At 43.0% G+C, this 25,887-nt stretch overlaps 1 protein-coding gene across 3 annotated transcripts in view; it reads right to left on the reverse strand.

Moving 5' to 3' along the window:
- LOC124135046 (SWI/SNF-related matrix-associated actin-dependent regulator of chromatin subfamily A-like protein 1) overlaps positions 1-19,551 on the reverse strand; it is a 55,963-nt gene extending 36,412 nt beyond the window's left edge. For 2 of the 3 annotated variants that reach the window (XM_046500210.2, XM_046500212.2), the window contains exons 1-9: positions 19,426-19,551; positions 16,088-16,669; positions 14,968-15,018; positions 13,544-13,727; positions 10,709-10,859; positions 4,924-5,085; positions 2,808-2,873; positions 2,426-2,563; positions 642-721 (exon numbers count right to left, since the gene is read on the reverse strand). In XM_046500210.2, the coding sequence (XP_046356166.1) occupies positions 642-721; positions 2,426-2,563; positions 2,808-2,873; positions 4,924-5,085; positions 10,709-10,859; positions 13,544-13,727; positions 14,968-15,018; positions 16,088-16,646 (1,391 nt within the window). In that variant the 5' untranslated portion in view covers positions 16,647-16,669; positions 19,426-19,551. Of the gene's footprint in view, positions 1-641; positions 722-2,425; positions 2,564-2,807; positions 2,874-4,923; positions 5,086-10,708; positions 10,860-13,543; positions 13,728-14,967; positions 15,019-16,087; positions 16,670-18,824; positions 19,391-19,425 lie in introns of those variants that run through there. The other variant, XM_046500211.2, reaches the window with a different exon arrangement.
- Between the last annotated feature and the right edge of the window lie 6,336 nt (positions 19,552-25,887).

Here is a 25,887-nt window from a genome sequence, read left to right on the forward strand (position 1 = left end):
CTGAGTATGGACCCAATTTTATAGGTGAAAGATCCAAGCTGTAAGGGTAGGATGACACCTAATCAAAGCAAGCTCTGATGAAAGTTTAAACTGTCTAAGTGTTTGTGCGTATGTTGTTTTACGCTGCACTCAGCAATATTCCAGCTATATGACAGCGGTCAGTACAATAATCGAGTCTGGACCAGACAATCCAGTGATTGATATCATGAGCATCGATCCACGCAATTGGGATACGATGACATGCATCAACCAAGTCAGCGAGTCTGACCACCCGATCCCTTTAGTCGCCTCTTACGACAAGCATAGTCGCCTTTTACGGCAAGCATGGGTTGCTAAAGACCTATTCTCCCCAGATCTTTACAGATATGTCTACTTTGCATCACAATATGTTTTTCAGTTAAAAATAAAGTTGTTAAGAGGATATTTTTGTTTAAGAGCTGAGCTTTGAATATCACCACTTAATGGAGCACAATTATTTTTCTCCTTCAGGAGCCAAATTATTTCTCAAAACATTCAGCTCCCCTATCTTCCAAATGGTGTGCTCTTTACAAAAATGTTCCCAAGTTGTATGTGGAGGGCACGTAATTTGGAACCTAGATGAAGAATGCCCTGGTGGTGTTGCTGCTGTGTTGTCTCCTCACCTGATCATGATCCGCTCCTCCAGCAGTAGCTGCAGCTCCGCCATGTTGGATGCCCCGGAGAAGTCCCAGCCCCACGGTTGCTGAAACACATAAATAGCCAGTGCAAATGTTGCTGAAATATACCAACAGCCAGTGCAAATGTTGCTGAAATATACCAACAGCCAGTGCAAATGCTGCGGAAATATACTAACATCCAGTGCAAATGTTGCCGAAATTTACCTACAGCCAGTGCAAATGTTGCGGAAATATACCAACAGCCAGTGCAAATGCTGTTGACACACAAACACACGCCAACTGCCAATGCAAATGTTGCTGACACACACCAACTGCCAATGCAAATGTTGCTGACACACACTAACTGCCAGTGCAAATGCTGCTGACACACACCAACTGCCAGTGCAAATGCTGCTGACACACAAACACACGCCAACTGCCAGTGCAAATGTTGCTGAAAAACACCAACTGCCAGTGCAAATGTTGCTGACACACACCAACTGCCAGTGCAAATGCTGCTGACACACAAACACACGCCAACTGCCAGTGCGTATGTTGCTGACACACACCAACTGCCAGTGCAAATGTTGCTGATACACACCAACTGCCAGTGCAAATGTTGCTGACACACACCAACTGCCAGTGCAAATGCTGCTGACACACAAACACACGCCAACTGCCAGTGCAAATGTTGCTGACACACACCAACTGCCAGTGCAAATGTTGCTGACACACACCAACTGCCAGTGCAAATGTTGCTGACACACATCAACAGGCAGTGCAAATGCTGCTGACACACAAACACACGCCAACTGCCAGTGCAAATGTTGCTGACACACACCAACAGCCAATGCAAGTGTTGCTGACACACACCAACTGCCAGTGCAAATGTTGCTGACACACACCAACTGCCAGTGCAAATGTTGCTGATACACACCAACTGCCAGTGCAAATGTTGCTGACACACACCAACTGCCAGTGCAAATGTTGCTGACACACACCAACTGCCAGTGCAAATGTTGCTGAAACACACCAACTGCCAGTGCAAATGTTGCTGATACACACCAACTGCCAGTGCAAATGTTGCTGACACACACCAACTGCCAGTGCAAATGTTGCTGATACACACCAACTGCCAGTGCAAATGTTGCTGACACACACCAACTGCCAGTGCAAATGTTGCTGACACACATCAACAGGCAGTGCAAATGTTGCTGACACACACCAACTGCCAGTGCAAATGTTGCTGATACACAAACACACGCCAACTGCCAATGCAAATGTTGCTGACACACACTTACTGCCAATGCAAATGTTGCTGACACACACCAACTGCCAATGCAAATGTTGCTGACACACATCAACAGGCAGTGCAAATGTTGCTGACACACACCAACTGCCAATGCAAATGCTGCTGATACACAAACACACGCCAACTGCCAATGCAAACGTTGCTGACACACACTAACTGCCAATGCAAATGTTGCTGACACACGCCAACTGCCAATGCAAATGTTGCTGACACACACCAACTGCCAGTGCAAATGTTGCTGACACACACCAACTGCCAGTTCAAATGCTGTTGACACGCAAACACACACCAACAGCCAGTGCAAATGTTGCTGACACACACCAACAGCCAATGCAAATGTGGCTGACACACAAACACACACCAACTGTCAATGCAACAGTGATTTGAACACACAAACAGTAAATCCTGGCAAGGTTAAGGGGTGCAACTCTGCTCAGCAAACTGAGGCACCTAGGAACAATGGGCTTCTTGCATCTACCTGTTTCCCATCACAGTAGCGGACACCGAAGTCATGGAACTTGAAGAGAGATGGAACAACAGCAACAATCTGCGTGTACAGCTCGGACGGACGAGACAGGGCCGGCGTGCCCGACAGCAACAACACCTTCCTTGCATTCTGACAACAGATCATGTGATGACGTACAGCATGACCAACACATTACCAGCAGTGAATGCATAGGGAAACTCGACCTAATGTCTTCCAAGATAGAGGGTGAGATTCTATTTACCACAATCAACTAAGTAAATAAGCTTGACAACCTGATCCAATTATTCACCTCAGGGGGTCAGTGTGATGTAATGTAATACATTCCCATCACCAAGAATAACGAAACACCCCTGAACACATCCAATGAACTGACCTGAAGTATTGGCAGAGCTGCTTTTGTCCGAACAGTCTTGAAGTTTTTCAGGAAGTGGCACTCGTCCTTGAATGAAACAACATTCATGTCAACACGTCTGACCAATGTACATGAGAAATTAGGCCACACTTCTTAAATTTAATGTTTCAAGGATTTATTCCAGCTTTTCCACACAAGGTTCTTTTAAAATAAATATTTAAATAAACAGCTATTTATTTTTTGTTTATTTTTTTTACTTTTTTTTATTATTCATTCATTCATGCATTCATTTGAAAATCATTCTCCTGTGGAGTTAAAACTGATAGTGATGTAGACATGGAATTTATATATAACATTTTTTATTTAGGTCTATATTAGTAGCGGGAAACATAATAAAAATAATCCCTTTTCTGTTTAATTTTTTAAACGAAAAATACAAAATGTGTGGCCTATGGCAGTTATTTTAATGTTTTTTTATTCAAAACAGCACTTGAAGTTAACCTCTGTGTTTGTGTACCTGATTAATGTATCAGCATAATATTTCCAGGTTCTTTGGTTTAGTAATGATACACAAGTGACAATCACAATTTGTGCTAGCCAGAGACAACACCAATCTCATTACAATCAGATATTTTACTCCGAGAAGATTCCTCTCAGCTTCAAGATCTGAGGACACCTCTAGAGAAGATCACGTCTGGTGAACCCTGAGCGAACTTTGACCACCCAATTAACATAAAGGAGACACGGGTTCATGAGCCAATCAGGAGTCAGCTTTCTAAAATGATTTGTCTTACTTCTTTACCAACTCGATTCATAAAGTTCAATATTTACAAATGAAAACCCATACAGAAAACACAAATATTCCTTCCAGCGTTCTCCCTTTTGAGGGTAGATGCCATGCTGCTCAGAAACAATCAGATGAATTTCAATATGACGGCAAGGCTTTATCTAATGGCAGTCGGAACATCACAACTATGACTGTTTTCAAGAAATCAGATATACTGTCTGAACGTTTCGCTCACTTAACGCTGAGAGGTATCACATTGGAGTAAAAGAATTCAGGGTAACAACAAGCCGAGCTGACTCAGAGCCGACCAGTCCTTGTTTTAGCTCCTTAATGCCGAGCGCCAGACAGGGTAACAACAAGTACAATCTTTTAACGTCTTTTGGTATAACGCAGCCAGGGATCGAACCCCAACCTTCCGCTCCCCGGGCGGATGCTCTACCACTAGACCACGGTGGCAGTCCCTGATTTCAATGAGATTAGGCCAATACATGCATTTGATCCGTATGGCTACAAAGTCCCAGTCAGACCTGTGGAACAATTAAACTGGTGTGGCCTTATATCTTTTTGTATTTGTAATATATCAAATGCTTCAAAAATATTTCAGCCGATAACCAAAAAATAAACTAAAGTTATTTATATTTATTATGTCTATTCATGTTAAGGTTGTGACATGAATCGAAAAAATGTGTGTTGAGCTTGTACTAGTCCGAACTAATGCCGATTTTATAGTGCTAGCCCGCTGAGATACCATGCCACAGTTTCATGAATACCCCACTCAGACACAGTATACTGACTCCGAGCCAACCAGTCTTTGTTTAAGCCCATTATCCCCGAACGCCAGACAGGGTATCACCAAGTACCATCTTTTACCGTCTTTTGGTACAAGGCAGCCAGGGGTCGAACAAAAAAACCTTCCACTCTCCTGGCGGACATATATATAAATGATATAAGAAAGCAATTGGACACAAATGAGCAGACTGCCTCCGTGGTCTAGTGGTACAGCGTCCGCCCGGAGAGCGGAAGGTCCGGGGTTCGTTCCCCGGCCGCATCATACCAAAAAACGTTAAAAGATTGTACTTGTTGTTACCCTGTCTGGCGCTCGGCATTAAGGGGCTAAAACATGGACTGGTCGGCTCGGAGTCAGTATACTGTGTCCGAGTGGGGTATTCATGTTAAACTGCGACATGGTATCTCAGTGAGCTAGCACTATAAATTGGCATCAGTCCGGACTAGTACAAGCAGCCACACAAACACACACATGTACATGCATGTCGCTATATAGGTGCAATAATCTTGGACGCGACGTTAAACCCTATTTCACCTCACAGATGAGCATAAACTCTGCCTCACCATGATGACCACCTGGAAGTGCTTCTTCTTGATGTCTTCAGCCTTCCTTGCCAGAATGTCATAACTGACGATGTTCACCTGCCCCGAAGTACAGCTGGACTTGCCCGACACCACCACGTTGATCTCCTGGGGGTCCAAACTCGGGATCCACCGCCGGATTTGCTGTATTATACAACTCGATAAGTACATCGTGAGGGAGTGCATGGACATGTAGGAGGTACATCGGACTGGGCTGGGATTTATTTCACAGAGGATACGGTCAATTGGTCAATACAGAGAGATTTACTTGTTAGTTTAACACCACTGCAAATGTAATGCTAAATTCCTCTAAATTTAAGAAAAAGGACTAAAAGACACTTCCATTTTGGGACAAATAAGGACTTTTTCGAAATTTGATTGCCACAGTTGAATATCCTAGAGATAGCTCGATCTCATTAAAATCAGATCTTAGTTCTCACTACTGCTAAACACAGATCTGAGGACATCACATTACGATTCACGTCAGAATTATCTTTCATCTGACCAATCAGAGTGTCCCTTACCAGATCATATAAGTGACATTCAGAATGTGATTTCTGATCATGCAACCTAGAAATATTTAACAGGGTGTATACGACAGTAAAGAGCTTTATGACTGAATCAATACAATCTAAGCCATTTATTATAGATTCCAGAATGTTTGTTTGTTCTGTTTTCAAATTGTTAATCAAGAATTCGTCAAAATATGTTTCAAAGCGTAGTCGCCAGTTTGAAACTAGTGCAAGCACAAGAAAGCTGCCTTCTGATTGGCTAATGTCAATTTCTTGTCAGTCAACCCATTGGTCGGTCAAAATTCCCGAAAGGTCGGTCTGACATGACCCGTAATGGCATGTCCTCAGATTATTGTTTAGCGGCAGCGAGAACTAAAGTCTGATTTTAATTAAATTGAGAGTTAGTTCTGTCTGTATGTTATAATGCCAGACCCGTCCACTTGATCCACTTCCTAGCACTGCTGATATACTCACCAAGTCTTCTTTCAGATAAACAGAACCAGTACAATTCACCATGTAGTACGGCTGTAAATACAGACCTACCTGAGCCCAGTCGAATCTAACAGAATAAGGGGAGACAACCAACAACTGCCAGAGATGCCGGTAGTAGGCAGCAACACAGATGGCTACAATTCACCATGTAGTACGGCTGTAAATACAGACCTACCTGAGCCCAGTCGAATCTAACAGAATAAGGGGAGACAACCAACAACGGCCAGAGATGCCGGTAGTAGGCAGCAACACAGATGGCTACAATTCACCATGTAGTACGGCTGTAAATACAGACCTACCTGAGCCCAGTCGAATCTAACAGAATAAGGGGAGACAACCAACAACGGCCAGAGATGCCGGTAGTAGGCTGCAACACAGATGGCTACAATTCACCATGTAGTACGGCTGTAAATACAGACCTACCTGAGCCCAGTCGAATCTAACAGAATAAGGGGAGACAACCAACAACGGCCAGAGATGCCGGTAGTAGGCTGCAACACAGATAGCTACAATTCACCATGTAGTACGGCTGTAAATACAGACCTACCTGAGCCCAGTCGAATCTAACAGAATAAGGGGAGACAACCAACAACGGCCAGAGATGCCGGTAGTAGGCTGCAACACAGATAGCTACAATTCACCATGTAGTACGGCTGTAAATACAGACCTACCTGAGCCCAGTCGAACCTAACAGAATAAGGGGAGACAACCAACAACGGCCAGAGATGCCGGTAGTAGGCTGCAACACAGATGGCTACAATTCACCATGTAGTCCGGCTGTAAATACAGACCTACCTGAGCCCAGTCGAATCTAACAGAATAAGGGGAGACAACCAACAACGGCCAGAGATGCCGGTAGTAGGCTGCAACACAGATGGCTACAATTCACCATGTAGTACGGCTGTAAATACAGACCTACCTGAGCCCAGTCGAATCTAACAGAATAAGGGGAGACAACCAACAACGGCCACAGATGCCGGTAGTAGGCTGCAACACAGATAGCTACAATTCACCATGTAGTACGGCTGTAAATACAGACCTACCTGAGCCCAGTCGAATCTAACAGAATAAGGGGAGACAACCAACAACGGCCAGAGATGCCGGTAGTAGGCTGCAACACAGATAGCTACAATTCACCATGTAGTACGGCTGTAAATACAGACCTACCTGAGCCCAGTCGAATCTAACAGAATAAGGGGAGACAACCAACAACGGCCAGAGATGCCGGTAGTAGGCTGCAACACAGATAGCTACAATTCACCATGTAGTACGGCTGTAAATACAGACCTACCTGAGCCCAGTCGAATCTAACAGAATAAGGGGAGACAACCAACAACGGCCAGAGATGCCAGTAGTAGGCTGCAACACAGATGGCTACAATTCACCATGTAGTACGGCTGTAAATACAGACCTACCTGAGCCCAGTCGAATCTAACAGAAGAAGGGTAGACAACCAACAAGGGCCACAGATGCCGGTAGTAGGCAGCAACACAGATAGCTACAATTCACCATGTAGTACGGCTGTAAATACAGACCTACCTGAGCCCAGTCGAATCTAACAGAATAAGGGGAGACAACCAACAACTGCCAGAGATGCCGGTAGTAGGCAGCAACACAGATGGCTACAATTCACCATGTAGTACGGCTGTAAATACAGACCTACCTGAGCCCAGTCGAATCTAACAGAATAAGGGGAGACAACCAACAACGGCCAGAGATGCCGGTAATAGGCAGCAACACAGATGGCTACAATTCACCATGTAGTACGGCTGTAAATACAGACCTACCTGAGCCCAGTCGAATCTAACAGAATAAGGGGAGACAACCAACAACGGCCAGAGATGCCGGTAGTAGGCTGCAACACAGATGGCTACAATTCACCATGTAGTACGGCTGTAAATACAGACCTACCTGAGCCCAGTCGAATCTAACAGAATAAGGGGAGACAACCAACAACGGCCAGAGATGCCGGTAGTAGGCTGCAACACAGATAGCTACAATTCACCATGTAGTACGGCTGTAAATACAGACCTACCTGAGCCCAGTCGAATCTAACAGAATAAGGGGAGACAACCAACAACGGCCAGAGATGCCGGTAGTAGGCTGCAACACAGATAGCTACAATTCACCATGTAGTACGGCTGTAAATACAGACCTACCTGAGCCCAGTCGAACCTAACAGAATAAGGGGAGACAACCAACAACGGCCAGAGATGCCGGTAGTAGGCTGCAACACAGATAGCTACAATTCACCATGTAGTACGGCTGTAAATACAGACCTACCTGAGCCCAGTCGAATCTAACAGAATAAGGGGAGACAACCAACAACGGCCAGAGATGCCGGTAGTAGGCTGCAACACAGATGGCTACAATTCACCATGTAGTACGGCTGTAAATACAGACCTACCTGAGCCCAGTCGAATCTAACAGAATAAGGGGAGACAACCAACAACGGCCAGAGATGCCGGTAGTAGGCTGCAACACAGATGGCTACAATTCACCATGTAGTCCGGCTGTAAATACAGACCTACCTGAGCCCAGTCGAATCTAACAGAATAAGGGGAGACAACCAACAACGGCCAGAGATGCCGGTAGTAGGCTGCAACACAGATGGCTACAATTCACCATGTAGTACGGCTGTAAATACAGACCTACCTGAGCCCAGTCGAATCTAACAGAATAAGGGGAGACAACCAACAACGGCCAGAGATGCCGGTAGTAGGCTGCAACACAGATAGCTACAATTCACCATGTAGTACGGCTGTAAATACAGACCTACCTGAGCCCAGTCGAATCTAACAGAATAAGGGGAGACAACCAACAACGGCCAGAGATGCCGGTAGTAGGCTGCAACACAGATAGCTACAATTCACCATGTAGTACGGCTGTAAATACAGACCTACCTGAGCCCAGTCGAATCTAACAGAATAAGGGGAGACAACCAACAACGGCCAGAGATGCCGGTAGTAGGCTGCAACACAGATAGCTACAATTCACCATGTAGTACGGCTGTAAATACAGACCTACCTGAGCCCAGTCGAATCTAACAGAATAAGGGGAGACAACCAACAACGGCCAGAGATGCCAGTAGTAGGCTGCAACACAGATGGCTACAATTCACCATGTAGTACGGCTGTAAATACAGACCTACCTGAGCCCAGTCGAATCTAACAGAAGAAGGGTAGACAACCAACAAGGGCCACAGATGCCGGTAGTAGGCTGCAACACAGATAGCTACAATTCACCATGTAGTACGGCTGTAAATACAGACCTACCTGAGCCCAGTCGAATCTAACAGAAGAAGGGTAGACAACCAACAAGGGCCACAGATGCCGGTAGTAGGCAGCAACACAGATAGCTACAATTCACCATGTAGTACGGCTGTAAATACAGACCTACCTGAGCCCAGTCGAATCTAACAGAATAAGGGGAGACAACCAACAACGGCCAGAGATGCCGGTAGTAGGCTGCAACACAGATAGCTACAATTCACCATGTAGTACGGCTGTAAATACAGACCTACCTGAGCCCAGTCGAATCTAACAGAATAAGGGGAGACAACCAACAACGGCCAGAGATGCCGGTAGTAGGCTGCAACACAGATGGCTACAATTCACCATGTAGTACGGCTGTAAATACAGACCTACCTGAGCCCAGTCGAATCTAACAGAATAAGGGGAGACAACCAACAACGGCCAGAGATGCCGGTAGTAGGCTGCAACACAGATGGCTACAATTCACCATGTAGTACGGCTGTAAATACAGACCTACCTGAGCCCAGTCGAATCTAACAGAATAAGGGGAGACAACCAACAACGGCCAGAGATGCCGGTAGTAGGCTGCAACACAGATGGCTACAATTCACCATGTAGTACGGCTGTAAATACAGACCTACCTGAGCCCAGTCGAATCTAACAGAATAAGGGGAGACAACCAACAACGGCCAGAGATGCCGGTAGTAGGCTGCAACACAGATGGCTACAATTCACCATGTAGTACGGCTGTAAATACAGACCTACCTGAGCCCAGTCGAACTTAACAGAAGAAGGGGAGACAACCAACAAGGGCCACAGATGTCGGTAGTAGGCAGCAACACAGATGGCTACAATTCACCATGTAGTACGGCTGTAAATACAGACCTACCTGAGCCCAGTCGAATCTAACAGAAGAAGGGTAGACAACCAACAAGGGCCACAGATGTCGGTAGTAGGCAGCAACACAGATGGCTACAATTCACCATGTAGTACGGCTGTAAATACAGACCTACCTGAGCCCGGTCGAACCTAACAGAAGAAGGGTAGACAACCAACAAGGGCCACAGATGCCGGTAGTAGGCAGCAACACAGATAGCTACAATTCACCATGTAGTACGGCTGTAAATACAGACCTACCTGAGCCCGGTCGAACCTAACAGAAGAAGGGTAGACAACCAACAAGGGCCACAGATGCCGGTAGTAGGCAGCAACACAGATAGCTACAATTCACCATGTAGTACGGCTGTAAATACAGACCTACCTGAGCCCAGTCGAATCTAACAGAAGAAGGGTAGACAACCAACAAGGGCCACAGATGCCGGTAGTAGGCAGCAACACAGATAGCTACAATTCACCATGTAGTACGGCTGTAAATACAGACCTACCTGAGCCCAGTCGAACCTAACAGAAGAAGGGGAGACAACCAACAAGGGCCACAGATGCCGGTAGTAGGCTGCAACACAGATAGCTACAATTCACCATGTAGTACGGCTGTAAATACAGACCTACCTGAGCCCAGTCGAACCTAACAGAAGAAGGGGAGACAACCAACAACGGCCACAGATGCCGGTAGTAGGCTGCAACACATATGGCTTGTATCGTCTTTCCCAGGCCCATATCATCAGCTAGCAGCACCCGGCCTTGCTTATGGATGGCAAAACTGAAAGCAAAAGTAAGCTTAAACATCTGTCGTTCAAAACACTTTCAGTTCAAAACTCATCTCAGCTTAGTTATGTTCACAGGTAAGCTTGCTCAACATTGAAGATAAGTATGTTTATCTCCATTCTGCCATGACAAAATTAAACACAAACTGTTTGCGAAGATATTAAGTGAGTGAGTGAGTATGGTTTTACACCACTATAGCAATATTCCAGCAATATTTCGGAGGGGTATACCAGAAATGAGCTTCACACATTCTACCCAAGATACTAGTGAGTGATCGAGTACGGTTTTACGCCGCTTTTACTTTTAGCAATATTCCAGCAATATCACGGCGGGGGACACCAGAAATGGGCTTCACACATTGTACCCATGTCGGGAATCGAACCCGGGACTTCGGCGTGATGAGCGAACACTTTAACCACTCGGTTACCCGACCGCCCCCTACCAAGATACTAAGTGAAGGGACGTGGGTTGAGTCTAATGTTTGGGTGAGTTGTCAAATTGAATTAAGGAAACACTGATATAGCCTTAAATCAAAGTATTGCTCTCTTTATGCTGAAAACCTTGTTTCTTATCACATCACTATACATTACTTGCATACATGCTAGGCTTTAAAAGTGTAGCATAGCTGCTTCAAAAGGAAACATGACTTGGTCGCCCCTCAATTTCAAACATATCGCCACACATACTTTGAAGGCTGTAGAAACTGCAACTCTTGCAGTTTGTAACCAATGATGTTATGAATCGCTATTTCAGTGCTACTGAAAGTGACTGAGGGAGAAGTACTTTCGATGAATATTATCTTCTGTGTTGATGGGGACATCAAATCTGCTGTTTCAATCAGAGGTGGCTATTGTGAGTTATTTATTTTGATTGTAAATTAATGATTTTGAATTCACAAAAATGTAACAAGTGACATAACAATATACTCCCCTCTCAAATGAAACGCATATGTGCTTTTCAAGAGATTTGTTCAGTGACTTCTAAGGCCTTAAAAGTGATACGTGGGACATGTGTGTTGCGAAGATCACAGAGTGGAACAGAGTTCATCAAATGTTAACACAGACATCTCTGCATGTGCCAGTTATGGCTCAATCACAGCAGCTGTAGAGACTATGCCGCATGTGTCCACCATTAGGCTGAATGACTGGCACACCTCCTGCACATGTAACAAAGAAGCCTGTGGATGACGATTTGTGGAATGGCAGCCCATTCTTACTGAAGAGCTTGGCATAATAGCTGCAGATTCTACAGCCCTAGTTGACAATGACGTAAACGTCAGTCCAGCTCATCCCACAGATGCTATATCGGGTACAGATTCGGTGATTGACTGACACTGCAGTACGTAAATGTTCTGAGACCTCAGAAATTGCAGAGTGGGAACGAGCATTGTCATGCTGAATGCAGAGCCTGGAGAATGGTAGTGTTGGTTGGTTGGTTTGTTGTTTTACGCCGCACTCAGCAATATTCATGCTATATGACGGCGGTCTGTAAATAATCGAGTCTGGACCAGACAATCCAGTGATTAATATCATGAGCATCGATCCACGCAATTTGGATCGATGACATGCATCAACCAAGTCAGCGAGCCTGACCACCCGATCCCGTTAGTCGCCTTTTATGACAAGCATAGTCACCTTTTACGGCAAGCATGGGTTGGTGAAGACCTATTCTACCCAGGAATCTTCATGGGTCTGAGAGAGTGACAATAGTTTTACGCCACTTTCAGTATTATTCCAGCAATATCACGGCAGGGATACCAGAAATGGCTTCACACTCAAGAATGGGAAGACCAAAGATCTCTTCATGATAAGTACACCTGCTAAGTTGCCCTAGATATTAACAAGATCTGTCGTTCAGCGATAAGAGCTGACTCCCCACAAAATGTCTCTTCCTCCACTGAATCTGTATGCAACATCTTGTATAACGCTCATTCCGTTGCCGATACATACAGATTTCTTGGAAGAAGGAAACAGGATCTGCCACTAAACCAAACACTACGCCATTATGGGGAAGCCACTGAAGATGTCATGACACTGCATGTGCTGAAGTTGATTGCTTTGAAGTAAAATAATGCCAACGTCAGGCCATCTTGCTAAGCCTCTTCCAGCAGCTGGTGAACGGTTACGGACAGTCTGTGTAGATATGAGACTCAAAAAAGGAATTGGTGTTGCAGTGTATGTTGCAGTGTATGTTGCAGTGTATGTTGGAGTGAATATTGCAGTGAGTGTCCGGTTTCAAAGGTCAAGGAGCCGGATGTAGTGATCATGGGCTGCCTTTTGCTACTAAGGGAGTGAGTTGGCTTCTAATGCTGCTTTGAACAATATTCCAGTCATATCACAGTGCGTGAGCTTAATGTGGGAGGAAAGCCCGAAGTGATGCAGGTCTCAGATGTTTACCACTTTGGTGAAACCCACAAAACAGAAACATAATCGGTGTGAACCGGCATTCACACACACGATCATAGGTTTCTGGCGTGTCCAAGGGGCGCAACTCTGCACCTTTGACAACTTGGCCCGGGTACCCGTTCCTTCCTTTCACTAATGAGGTATATGACTACACCCTGAATTCTACAAAGTTGACACAAGCTGGGGACATGTCATGACATAACTGAAACACTGTGGCACTAACACACGACTCTTCACCTATGCACTCACTCACGCTATCAACCCCAATAATTACCTGACACCGAGTCGCTGGAACGGCATGAGGGCGTCGACCAGTACGGCATCGACCTTGGAGAGGTCAGCCTCAGGGATGTCATTGGACTCATAGGTGCCCCTGAGCTGCTTGGCAAACGTCTGTAGTATAGCCCTGGGGAGGGGCTCAAGGTGGACCTGGGGTTTCAGGGGGGTCACAGCCTTCACTGCAACATACAGTGTATTGTTTGTTTGTTTATTTGTTTGTTTGTTGGTTAATGCTGCACTGAACAATATTCCAGCGGTCTGTAAATAATCGACTCTGGAGAAGACAATCCAGTGATTGACATCATGAGCATCTATCCATGCAATTGGAATACAATGACATGCATCAACCAAGTCAGCGAGCCTGACCACCCGATGCTGTTAGTCGCCTCTTACCAGCTTACAAGCATAGTTGCCTACAAGCAAAGTCGCCTTTTACGGCAAGCATGGGTTGCTGAAGACCCCAGATCTTCACAGGTCTACAGTGAATAAAGAGTGTTGTGTGCGTACAGTGTATAGTGTACATAGTGTATATATTGTACAGTGTATAGAATGTAAAGTGAGTGAGTGAGTTAAAATTTAACGTCGCATCGGCATTATTTCAGCCATATAGCGACGAGACCAAGTTAATATATTTACAATTTAGTTTTTAATGCAAATTTTTATTTAAAAACAAATTGTGAAACATATTTGAGAATAATATATTTGGAAACAATTTATGAAACATATTTGAACATAACAATATTATATATACAGTTTTAAAACACGGGCTATAGGCCACCAGTAACCAAAGCTAGGCCACTTCGCTGGGGATCATTGGGACTTACAGTACCTCTGCGTCCTGCATGATACCCCAGCAGGATTTACATCATCACTTGGTTGTGCACAATACCAGCCAAAATTAAAGATACTCAACAATGAGTTGGCTTAAAAACACTGGTTGATGATAGTTACATCGATTATGATAGGATTACGTGTCACACAGGGGGACAATAATTTTGTAAATGTAAAGTGTATATAGGAAATTGTCAACGGATCTCGAGGTGTGTGAGGCTATGTTTCCGAATGCCAGGCAGAAAAAAAACAAGTACCACTTTTTGCTGTTTTCTGGTATGGCAAGGTGATGGCGATAGAACCACTGACCTCCACTCTCCAGAAAGAGACTCTATCAGCTAGATCACGGAAGCGGTCATAGTGTACATAGTATCTATAGTGCATGTAGTGTACATGGCGTATATACCGGTAGTGTATATAGTGAGGCAGGTCATACTGACCCATCAAAACAATGTTTCAACTCGTACAACATGTACACCCAGCATGGATAGTAGGTTGCTGTGAATCTATTCTAACCCAGAATCCCACACGGATCACAGCTGTAAGTGACATGCTAAGTATTTTCCGAGGGGTCTAACTGATACTCACACAGGTTATCATAATCTTCCAGCTTAAAGCTCCACTTTCGACTGACAGCATCTGGAAAAGAACAATATCTGTCAGTGTACCATCCATATATAGTTTTATTATAAATCATGTAGGCACAAAGAAGTGAGTCCTGGTGAGAAATACACTCAAGGTCCACGTTACTTCAATCTAACATGACAGTCAGTCAGTCAGTCAGTCAGTCAGTCAGATACCAGTAAGATGAGCGTGACGAGGAAGTGATATTTTGTTTGCTATTAAACTTGATAAAACTTGAAACATGTATTACAGTAAAACCTCTAAAACATTTAAATTTGGATCTTAATGGGATCATTTCTTACATTATGATTGATATGTTGCACTCAATAGAATATTAAAAAACTACTGAACAAAATGGTGTGGAGGTTTCCAGAAGCATACCAAGAGTGAGTGAGTGAGTGAGTGGGGTTTAACGCCACTTTTAACAGTATTCCAGTTATATCACGGCGTGTCAGCTCAATGTAGGAGGAAAGCCCGAAGTGATGCAGGTCTCAGACGTTTACCACTTCGGTGAAACCCACGAGCACGGGTATGGTGCTGACAAACCTAGAAACATAATCGGGGCGAACCAGGATTTGAACCCACAATCATAGGTTTCCTGGCGCGCCCAAGGGACGCAACTTTGCACAGCAAATTGCGGCGCCTTAGACAACTGGGCCACCCATGCCCCCAGCATACCAAGAAAGAAGATAGGCAAATAGCTGCAGATGGGGCGTACATTTTTAATACTGGCACCGTATATTAAACATTAATTACCTATTACGTACATGTGGACACAAATAAAGACCCCACACAAGTACCAGTAATATTCCTGATGGTCTCTTCCTATGGCTTCATTACAGTAGTGAGTGAGTGTTGTTTTACACCGCTTTTTCCAATATTTCAGCAATATCACGGCGGGGGACACCAAAAATGGGCTTCACACATTGTACCCATATGGGAACTCAAACCTGGGTGTTCGATGTGACGAGCAAAAGCTTTAACCACTAGGCTACCCCACCCCTCATTACAGTAAATCCAGTTGGCATAATCTATACTATTAGGACTAACCATTCCATACTACAAACTGTCATCAAACTGTTACCATATAATTTTGAGTTGAGAGATTTGAAGATCTCCACCAGCCCTGCATGATAGCTGATGTCCACACGGAATCTTTCCCTCGACTCCAACACACACTGTCCTTTTACAGTATTTTGGGAATAGAAAACTTTTGCCGACACAGGATCTTGCTTATGTCCAGACTTATATAGACCACTTGTCGTGCTGGATGAATTAGTCCTTGTGTTTTTCCAATCACTAGATTTGCTCTGGCCAGAAGCATGTGAATAGCTGTACTGTTGGAACCGGTTATTCTGAAATGATTTTTCTGAGGCTATTGATCCCAAAGATGAAGAAGGTGGTTTGGAACTGTGCTGATGTGAGTTTGTACCAATGCTTCTAACAGTTGTCAGTCCAAAACTGCTTATTTGTCCTTTGTTTCCTGGAAATTGAGATGGTGGATTAATGATTTTATTTGTTGTGACAGTTTGAACAGGAAGAGATGCTTTCTGTGGACTCTTTTGTTGACGTCGTTCCAAGGCTCGTTTGCGGTTTTCTTCTATTTTCCTCCTCTGTTCATCTGTGAGACCACCTTTCTCCATTGATGCATCTAGTAGTGACAATACTGGAAATAAAGTTCAAAACTTAATACCAACCAGAGACGATAACCTTGGAGTGAGTGAGTGAGTGAGTGAGTGAGTGAGTGAGTGAGTGAGTGAGTGAGTGAGTGAGTGAGTGAGTGAGTGAGTGAGTGAGTGAGTGAGTGAGTGAGTGAGTGAGTGAGTGAGTGAGTGAGTGAGTGAGTGAGTGAGTGAGTGAGTGAGTGAGTGAGTGAGTGAGTGAGTGAGTGAGTGAGTGAGTGAGTGAGTGAGTGAGTGAGTGAGTGAGTGAGTGAGTGAGTGAGTGAGTGAGTGAGTGAGTGAGTGAGTGAGTGAGTGAGTGAGTGAGTGAGTGAGTGAGTGAGTGAGTGAGTGAGTGAGTGAGTGAGTGAGTGAGTGAGTGAGTGAGTGAGTGAGTGAGTGAGTGAGTGAGTGAGTGAGTGAGTGAGTGAGTGAGTGAGTGAGTGAGTGAGTGAGTGAGTGAGTGAGTGAGTGAGTGAGTGAGTGAGTGAGTGAGTGAGTGAGTGAGTGAGTGAGTGAGTGAGCGAGCCACTTTGAACAGTATTCCAGTTACATTACGATGGGTCAGCTTAATGTGGGAGGAAAGCCTGATGTGATGCTTCTCTCACAGACCTTTACCAGGTGTTTACCACTTCGGTGAAACACATGAGCAAGGGTATGGTGCTGACAAACCAAGAAACATATTCGGGTGTAACTTAAGGATGACAACACAAGTTCTAAATACATGTCTTACATTAATATCTGCAAGTTAATATTCTTTAAGTGAAGGATGGCGACACACATTATAACTCAATTAAAAACTCATTGGTTAGTTTTGTTTCATTTGGATGACAAATAGTAAAATGGTTGAACAAGGGTTCAGTTTACAAAATAGAACTAAAACTAGAAGTGAAATGGGTACTCAAGTAGAAGCACTACTCAAGAAGTAAACTCGTACTTGAGCACTTGGGAGAGTTACCTCCCTTTTGAGAGAAAATGTGGCACAGCTGGATATGTCTGAGGACAAATTAAAAACTGTATGTTCACCTTATAGAATACAATTGTCTTTAACAGGCAAGATTTACCTTTCAATGTCAAGAAACCATCTCAAGGTGAAAATTGTGTTCTATGAACCCTCCTATATCATTGTATATGATGTTTGTTTATTGTTTAACAAGGGCACTCAGCAATATTTCAGCCATATGACGGCAGTCTGTAAATAATCGAGTCTGGACCAGACAATCCAGTGATTGATATCATGAGCAGGCTCGCTGACTTGGTTGATGCCTGTCATCAATCCCAATTGCGTGAATCAATGCTCATGATATTAATCACTGGATTGTCTGGACCAGACTCGATTATTTACAGACGGTCGTCATATAGCTGGAATATTGCTGAGTGCAGCGTAAAACAAGAAACCAACCAACCAACCATGACAATGCAGGTGGTAGAATCTGTGATAAGTCAAACTCTGTGACAAAAAAAGTGGATTTCCTTTTGGAATAATAAGAACAACACCAACGTTTGGTTCACCAATTTTCCATATTCAAAGACCAATCACCACAATAACACCACTTGAAAGTTTCACCAACAGATCAGGCTTAAGGAGCAATTGTGCAAAATAGCAAAAAACATATCAGAGATGACCCCAAAATTATGATCTATAAATTTTCATAAATCGACAGGCCAATTTAAAATGAAATAATGTTGGCTTTACCATGTTTACAGTCAGACATCCAAGCTTGAAAAACGTTTTGAAATAGCTGAAAGGTGCGCAATGCCATGACAGTGAATTATCTAGCCAAGAGTCACAACAGTCAAGACATGAGTCTACATCCAGCATAGCAGCAATCGGCTATGAATATATCTTATCATGATTATGTAGAAGGGATGACTAAAACAATAGATAATCACAATTATCATCGGTGGGAAGAAATATTAACGATTATCAATATGAAATTGTTACATAAAATATTGTTGTATTTTTATGTATTTTTATGTATTTTTACTTACATAAAATATTGTGATGAGATCAAAGTTTAGATTAACTGAAACAGTCTTGTCATTGTCAATAAACATGATAAACATGATAAAGTCAACTGTTGAAGAAGGAAAGCAACTGTTAATCTTATATCTCAAATGTCCACAAAGTAATCTATGCATAAATGTGTCACTGCTCACCAATGAGTGAAATATGTTGATGTCTTTCTTGTGACTTTCTTGCATTTTAAAGTTAAAGTTACTTCTCCGATAATTATCGATTATTAATCAATACTTAGTGAGTAATTATCGATCTCTATACTATATCAACAGCCAGTCCTATTATGTATTGTCATATGAGAACAGAGAAACTAACATACTGACATTGGTTATAACGCGGCAGCGTTAGTTTCGAAAAATCTAGGGGCAGGTGGCGCTGTAAACACGGTGTCTGTTTTTTTTTATTGCGAGACTGAGAGTCACATAAAAATACAACGAAAACAGGTGATGCCACTAACGGAGCGGAAAACTACACTACTATTTCTGTCACATGATGGCCACCAATGCAGTAATTTATAGTTACATAAGTAATATACTTGCCGAACAGTCCTCTCACTCATTTGACATTATTTTTCATTTGACATTATTAAGACTTCTTTGAATATCCTCTTTTGCCAAATGTAGCGAACAGCCATATTTCGTCCTGACAACCATTACTTATCACCGTAACAAACAAATATCTAGACATGTCGAAGGCATGATTCCATAAATAACATATCCACAGAAAAGTTTGTCGACATACATTAAAATTAGTACAAGACGACAGTAGAATGTTGTCAACTTTCGTTTTTGCCGCCATGATTGTCGTTTTTCTGACTATTTCCGGTTTGTTAATGTCGTTACAACCCGCATAGTGAACGAAATATATTTTGTCTCAAATGTAATAATGAAACGAGTCTTAAATAAATGTCAAGTATACAGTTTTATCCTTAAATATTGATTACAACCGTTTGCGGAAGTCGCACTTCAAAAACGTGTTTAGGCAATGTATTAATTTTCCATGAACATTGTTCTCCCCCAAAAATTCTCTTGTAATGATAATTTTGGAATTATGGGAAATGCATGCATTGACAATATTGCTCTTAATGTGTTTTTATTATTTTTGGTTAAACGTGAAACGTGTACATATCAACTATATATGTTAAGACAGAATGAAGTTCAGTATTTCAGTATCACATAAAAACGCCACAAGAGAGTGCCTGAAGATATTTTACGTATGCTTCAATGACTATTGAGCGAGTGTATGTTTTACGTCTCTTTGCCAAGATTCCTAGAACACCAGAATGGCTTAACACATTGCACCCATGGGGAAATCGAACCTAGGCATTCGCTTTAACGCTTTAACCATTTAGCTATATTACCGCGCCCGACTATTGAAGAAATAAGTGGGTAGAAGTAACTGCGTGAAATTTCCACTGAGGGTAGGGTTTGTGTTCATCGCCAAACTCACAAACTTTTCAAAAGGTATTCAGCAACCCTTCTTTGCCGTATGCTTGTCGTAAGAGGTGATTAACGGGATCGGGTGGGCAGGCTCGCTGTCTTGGTTGATGCATGTCATCGTATCCCAATTGTGTGGATCGATGCTCATGATGTCAATCACTGCAGGGTTGTCTGATCCAGACTCGAGTATTTACAGATCGCCTTCATGAAGCTGGGATATTGCTGAGTGCCCTGTTAAACAACAAATAAACAAACAAACAAATACAATTGTTTTCAGTATTTCTCTCAGAAAGTTAAGGTCAATTAGTTGATGACGACACATTTTGAAAATGAAAAAATATAACCGTTTACATGAGTGTAGGTTTTGTTTCAGTGGTATTGTTCTTATAGCTTTCTGTATTGCTTAAGGAGGATTTGCACAAATATCAAGGTAGCAACCTAGTCAGTTGCCGTTTACTGTTTGTGGACTTTTTAATTAATTTAGGCCACTTTCATTTCCACCCATACCCGTGCTCGTTGCTTTCACCAAAGTTGTAACATTCTGAGACCGGCATCATTTCGGGCTTTCCTCCCATATTAAGCTGGCACGCCGTGATAAATATGGAATATTCTTCAAAGAGGCGTTAAACTCTGCGTTAAAGGTTCTCGTCGCCGACTGCTACTAACCAAAAGTCTCGCCGCTGACAGGAATGAGTGAGTTTGGTTAAACGCAGCTTTGAACACATTATATTACATGTACTGCGTTTCAGCTTGACGTGGGAGGAAATTCTGAAGTGACGCTAATCTTTAACATTAAACACACTGATGAAACCTACATGGGGTACGGTATTAAACAAAGGATTCTGTACATGGAGCCTTTGACGCCGAGAACCGTGAGTGCATCGATTTGGTTGTTTGTTGATGTGTTTGTTTGTGTTTGTCGCGTTTCTGTATTTATATGTAATCTACCTGTACAATACATGTCTTCGTATTAAGTAAAGAAGCCCGTGGGTATTCTAGGTAAGACAAACACCCACCATTTACATATAACTGTTTCCAGTAACCCACTCACTCATGCACTGCAAACACATATGTCGCCATTGGACGAAGCATCGAAGGAAAATTCAATACCTGGTGCGCGTCCAAAAAGCATTGAAAATTCGTCGTTAATTACAAGCGTAAAATCGACGCTTTTTCGACGCCCACGCATAACTGATACAGTAAAACTGTCTGCTGGTGGATGAAGCTCTCAGTGTCAGATTTATGATAGCGGCAGACGCTGCTTGTTTCACGTGGTGAGGTGAAATGGGGTTTAACGTCGCGTCCAAGATTATTGCACTTATATAGCGACGTGCATGCACGTGTGCGTGTTTGTGTGGCTGCTTGTACTAGTCCGGACTGATGCCGATTTATAGTGCTAGCTCACTGAGATACCATGCCGCAGTTTAACATGAATACCCCACTCAGACACAGTATACTGACTCCGAGCCGACCAGTCCTTGTTTTAGCCCCTTAATGCCAAGCGCCAGACAGGGTAACAACAAGTACCATCTTTTAACGTCTTTTTGTATGACGCGGTCGGGGATCGAACCCCGGACTTCCGCTCTCCGGGCGGACGCTCTACCACTAGACCACGGAGGCGGTTATGTTTCACGTGGATGGATGCAGCTTCTACAGGTAAACCCAATTGAAGAAATCTCACTTGACAGCTGAAGTGTAACAAACAGATCAGCCGCAAGCAGATGCAATGGCGTTGGTGCAACAATAGGGAGACTAAAAGGGATCAAATTGGAACATTCGTCCACCCATATACTGTTATATACCAACAGAAACAAGTAACTGTGCTTCATGAAAAGTTCAAAAAATTCAATAATGCATCTGTCAATACATATTCATGAAGAGGCCCCATCGACTTTAAGATCGTAATTCACAATTGCACGTGCATGTTCATGCACGGGCACAAGTTTAATCGTTGCGTGTTTGTTGGGAGCATGATACTCACACACGTGTTTTTTAATGTGACGACCACACAATGATTGTTTAACTATCGGATGCTAATAAAAAAGACTTGTTTAACTGTACGAAAAAAAGTTTACGCAATGACACGGTTTGTTGAAAATCAACTTCTACCTGACGTGGATATGCTGCAAATAGGAATGGCGCAAAACGAAGCTGCCAGACATTGTAATGTTCATTGAAACACAATATCATCTCTTTGGTGACGTTATCTACAGCAGGGCAACACTCAGGTTGGTTGGTTGGTTGGTTGGTTGTTTAACGCCGCACTCAGCAATATTCCAGCTATATGACGGCGGTCTGTAAATAATCGAGTCTGGACCAGACAATCCAGTGATTGACATCATGAATATCGATCCACGCAATCGGGATTGATGACATGCATCAACCAAGTCAGCGAGCCTGACCACCAGATCCCGTTAGTCGCCTTTTACGACAAGCATAGTCACCTTTTACGGCAAGCATGGGTTGCTGAAGACCTATTCTACCCCGGATCTTCACGGGTCGCAACACTCAGGACTTGCTTAGGGCCGGTTGTCCACGCGTGACGTCACGGAAACAAGACAACTCACATTCGTTTGGTGCATCTACAGAATCGATACCAAACTGACATAAACAGATCGGACAATTCCTGGGTTGAGACCAATTAGGGGCAGAACCATAGGCAACCGGTTGAGGGAGCACTACATCCGGCCCTGTGACGTACAGGAATACACGTGCACGCTGTTTTGCTTCGACGTCACCGCCAGGCACGCCAAGCTTGGTGTAGATAGAATTGTTTGTTTGTTTGTTTGTTTGTTGTTTAAAGCCGCACTCAGCAATATTCCAGCTATATGACGGCGGTCTGTAAGTAATCGAGTCTGGACCAGACTATCCGGTGATTGACATCATGCGCATCGATCCACGCATTTGGGATTGATAACATGCATCAACCAAGTCAACGAGCCTGACCACCCGATCCCGTTCATCGCCTTTTACGACAAGCATAGTCTCCTTTTACAGCAAGCATGGGTTGCTGAAGACCTATTCTACCCCGGATCTTAACATGCATCAACCAAGTCAGCGAGCCTGACCACCCGATCCCATTAGTCGCCTGTTACGACAAGCATGGGTTGCTGGAGACCTATTCCACCCCGCATCTTCACGGGTCATGTAGATAGAAGACAAGACTGAGGCAGTATACTGTCTTACAACTTCTTTTTGTGATTTGCAGTTATCTTCTTCCCAATCGAGTCTTTAATGTTTTTACACGTTCTTGTTTTTGAACATGTTCATTGCATAGAACAAACAGTATTACATGTGAACATGGTTCTGACATTCAGAGTCTGCATCTTATATAATAGTCATTTATGTCAGTTAAAATCCGTAGGGGATCGGTCAGGTAGCCTGGTGGTTAAAGCGTTCGCTCGTCACGCCGAAGACCCGTGTTCGATTCCCGACATGGGTACAATGTCAGAAGCCCATTTCTGGTGTCCCCCGCCGTGATTTTGCTGAAATATTGCTAAAAGAGGCGTTAAACCATACTCACTCACTAAAATCCGTAGGTGGGTGTGCTCTTTTGTGACACATATCAACTGACATATTGAATTTATTCTTAACATGCAACTTATTTAACTCAGAAACCCTCTACCAGGTATTTAAATTAATCAGCTTACATCGTATGTTAACAAAAAAATGAGTAAATTGAGGAAGCAGTATAAGAGATACTAGTATTTAATAGTGGAAGATCAGATCATTAAAATCTTCTTGCTTTAAATATATCAAGATTAACTACTTGAAATGTAGCTTCGTTATTTTTGCTGAAGAAGATCTTCATTGCAGAACAACATAAGACTTAGGTCAATTGATATGTCTTGAAAGTTTGGTACCGTTGTTTGCATACTGTTTGCTTGATCAGCAAACAATGTACATTTCATCCGAAAATGAAATCACAGGCATTTCAACACTGTTACGTGTCGATTCCCAAATGGAAACAATATGTTAATCCGGAAATTAACCAACAAACAATCAACAATTGGTATACAACCAACAAATGTATTACACAATCCACTAAGTTTACAAACAAATACAAATTACTGCACAGCAATAACAATGGCAGTAAGCAATAGAGTGATAGTGCAATATTCAATGGCAATAAATAATATGGCAGTGGTCAGTATCAAATACAAAAATACAGTGGTGATAGCAAAAGTCAGTGACAATTTTATATATTCACCCAGAGGCGACAGTGGTCAAGTTTCCGTGATTGACTAGGCAGGGAATCAGGGATGATGAGCGATCCTCACATAAAAGCTGGTCTTGATGTGATGAAAATGCATGTGTGTGTGAGAGAAGGTGTGAGTTAATGTCCCCTTACATACAGTCCAATTTGCTTCAAGAACACCACAGAATATTCCGTACCTGTCCACGGTATACCCGGAGTTTAAACACCACACTAGTTTCCAAACATAGTAACGTCCTGACGACTGCTTGAGTTAAATGGCACTACAAATTAAAGAGTCCAAATCTAAACTGTCTGTAATCACCACGTTATGGATAAAGGAAAGAAGTTGTTCCTTAAGTTTGTCATGTGGGATAATGGTGTACAAAGTTGAAAAATCAAATGTTTTGACAGAATGGAACTTGATTCTTTTCTGAGATTGCAAAAAGTCAAGCAAATCCTTTGAAATCCTAAGAAATGCCTGTCAAACAATGCATTGCTTATAAAATTGTGAAATGTAGGGGAGGTAATCGTACAGTAGTAAAAAATATGGCATAAGATGTAAAATAGTCAATATTGTTCATATTTTTTAAACATGACCGTTTTGATTACAAATTTGGGAAAAATTAATTTATTGTAAATTTAATAAACGACCAAAGTGTTTGCGGCCGTGTTGGTGCCGCGCATCAAAGATTTTTTTAGGTTTCTCTTTCAAGAGATCCCAGGTGGCCCGGTAGTCATGGTAGAAACATGGCGTCCCTTATGCATGCCACAACCACATGATTATGATTCTTGTCAGCACCATATCACTAAATTGGTAAATGTCTAAGACCCTGCATCATTCCTAGGCTCTCCTCACACGTTTAAATGCATTGAAATAACTACTTTTCTGATCAACTGACGCACTTTGTTTCTAGAAATGATTACCTGCTGTGAGATATCAGATTTATACGAGCAGTCGAATGAGGAGGATAAACTGCTAGTCACTGACTAGGTGCTTGTTTACTTTAGAAATGCGGGGGCACGGGTGGCCCAGTCGTCTAAGGCGCCTGGATTCGCTATGCTGAGTTGCGTCCCTTGGGCACGCCAGAAACCTATAATTGTGGGTTTGAATCACCGTTCGCCCCGTTTTTCAGCACCATACCCGTGCTCGTGGGTTTCACAGAAGTGGTAAACGTCTGAGACCTGCATCACTTCGGGCTTTCCTCCCACATTAAGCTGACACGCCGCGATACAACTGGAATACTGTTAAAAGCGGCGTTAAACCAAACTCACTCACTCACTCACTTAAGAAATGCATTGGCCATGTTAGATGGAACATAGAGGTTATCGCGCGAGTGTGTTTTGGGATGGTAAATATCCTGTATTCGGAATAGACATTGTATTTAGCGCATATCTGATATCTGGGGACAAACAACAAATATTTCTTACTAAAAAACTGTCTGTTACTAGGATTCGAATATTTAATTACGACGCATGTTTAAATGTTGAAAAATGTTCAAATAATATACATGAATTATTAATTACAACACAGTATCTATTTCTAAATCATTATTTTGTATATAAGTA

The sequence above is a fragment of the Haliotis rufescens genome, unplaced genomic scaffold (assembly GCF_023055435.1).
Source record: "Haliotis rufescens isolate VD_foot unplaced genomic scaffold, xgHalRufe1.0.p SCAF_10, whole genome shotgun sequence".
NCBI lineage: Eukaryota > Metazoa > Mollusca > Gastropoda > Lepetellida > Haliotidae > Haliotis > Haliotis rufescens.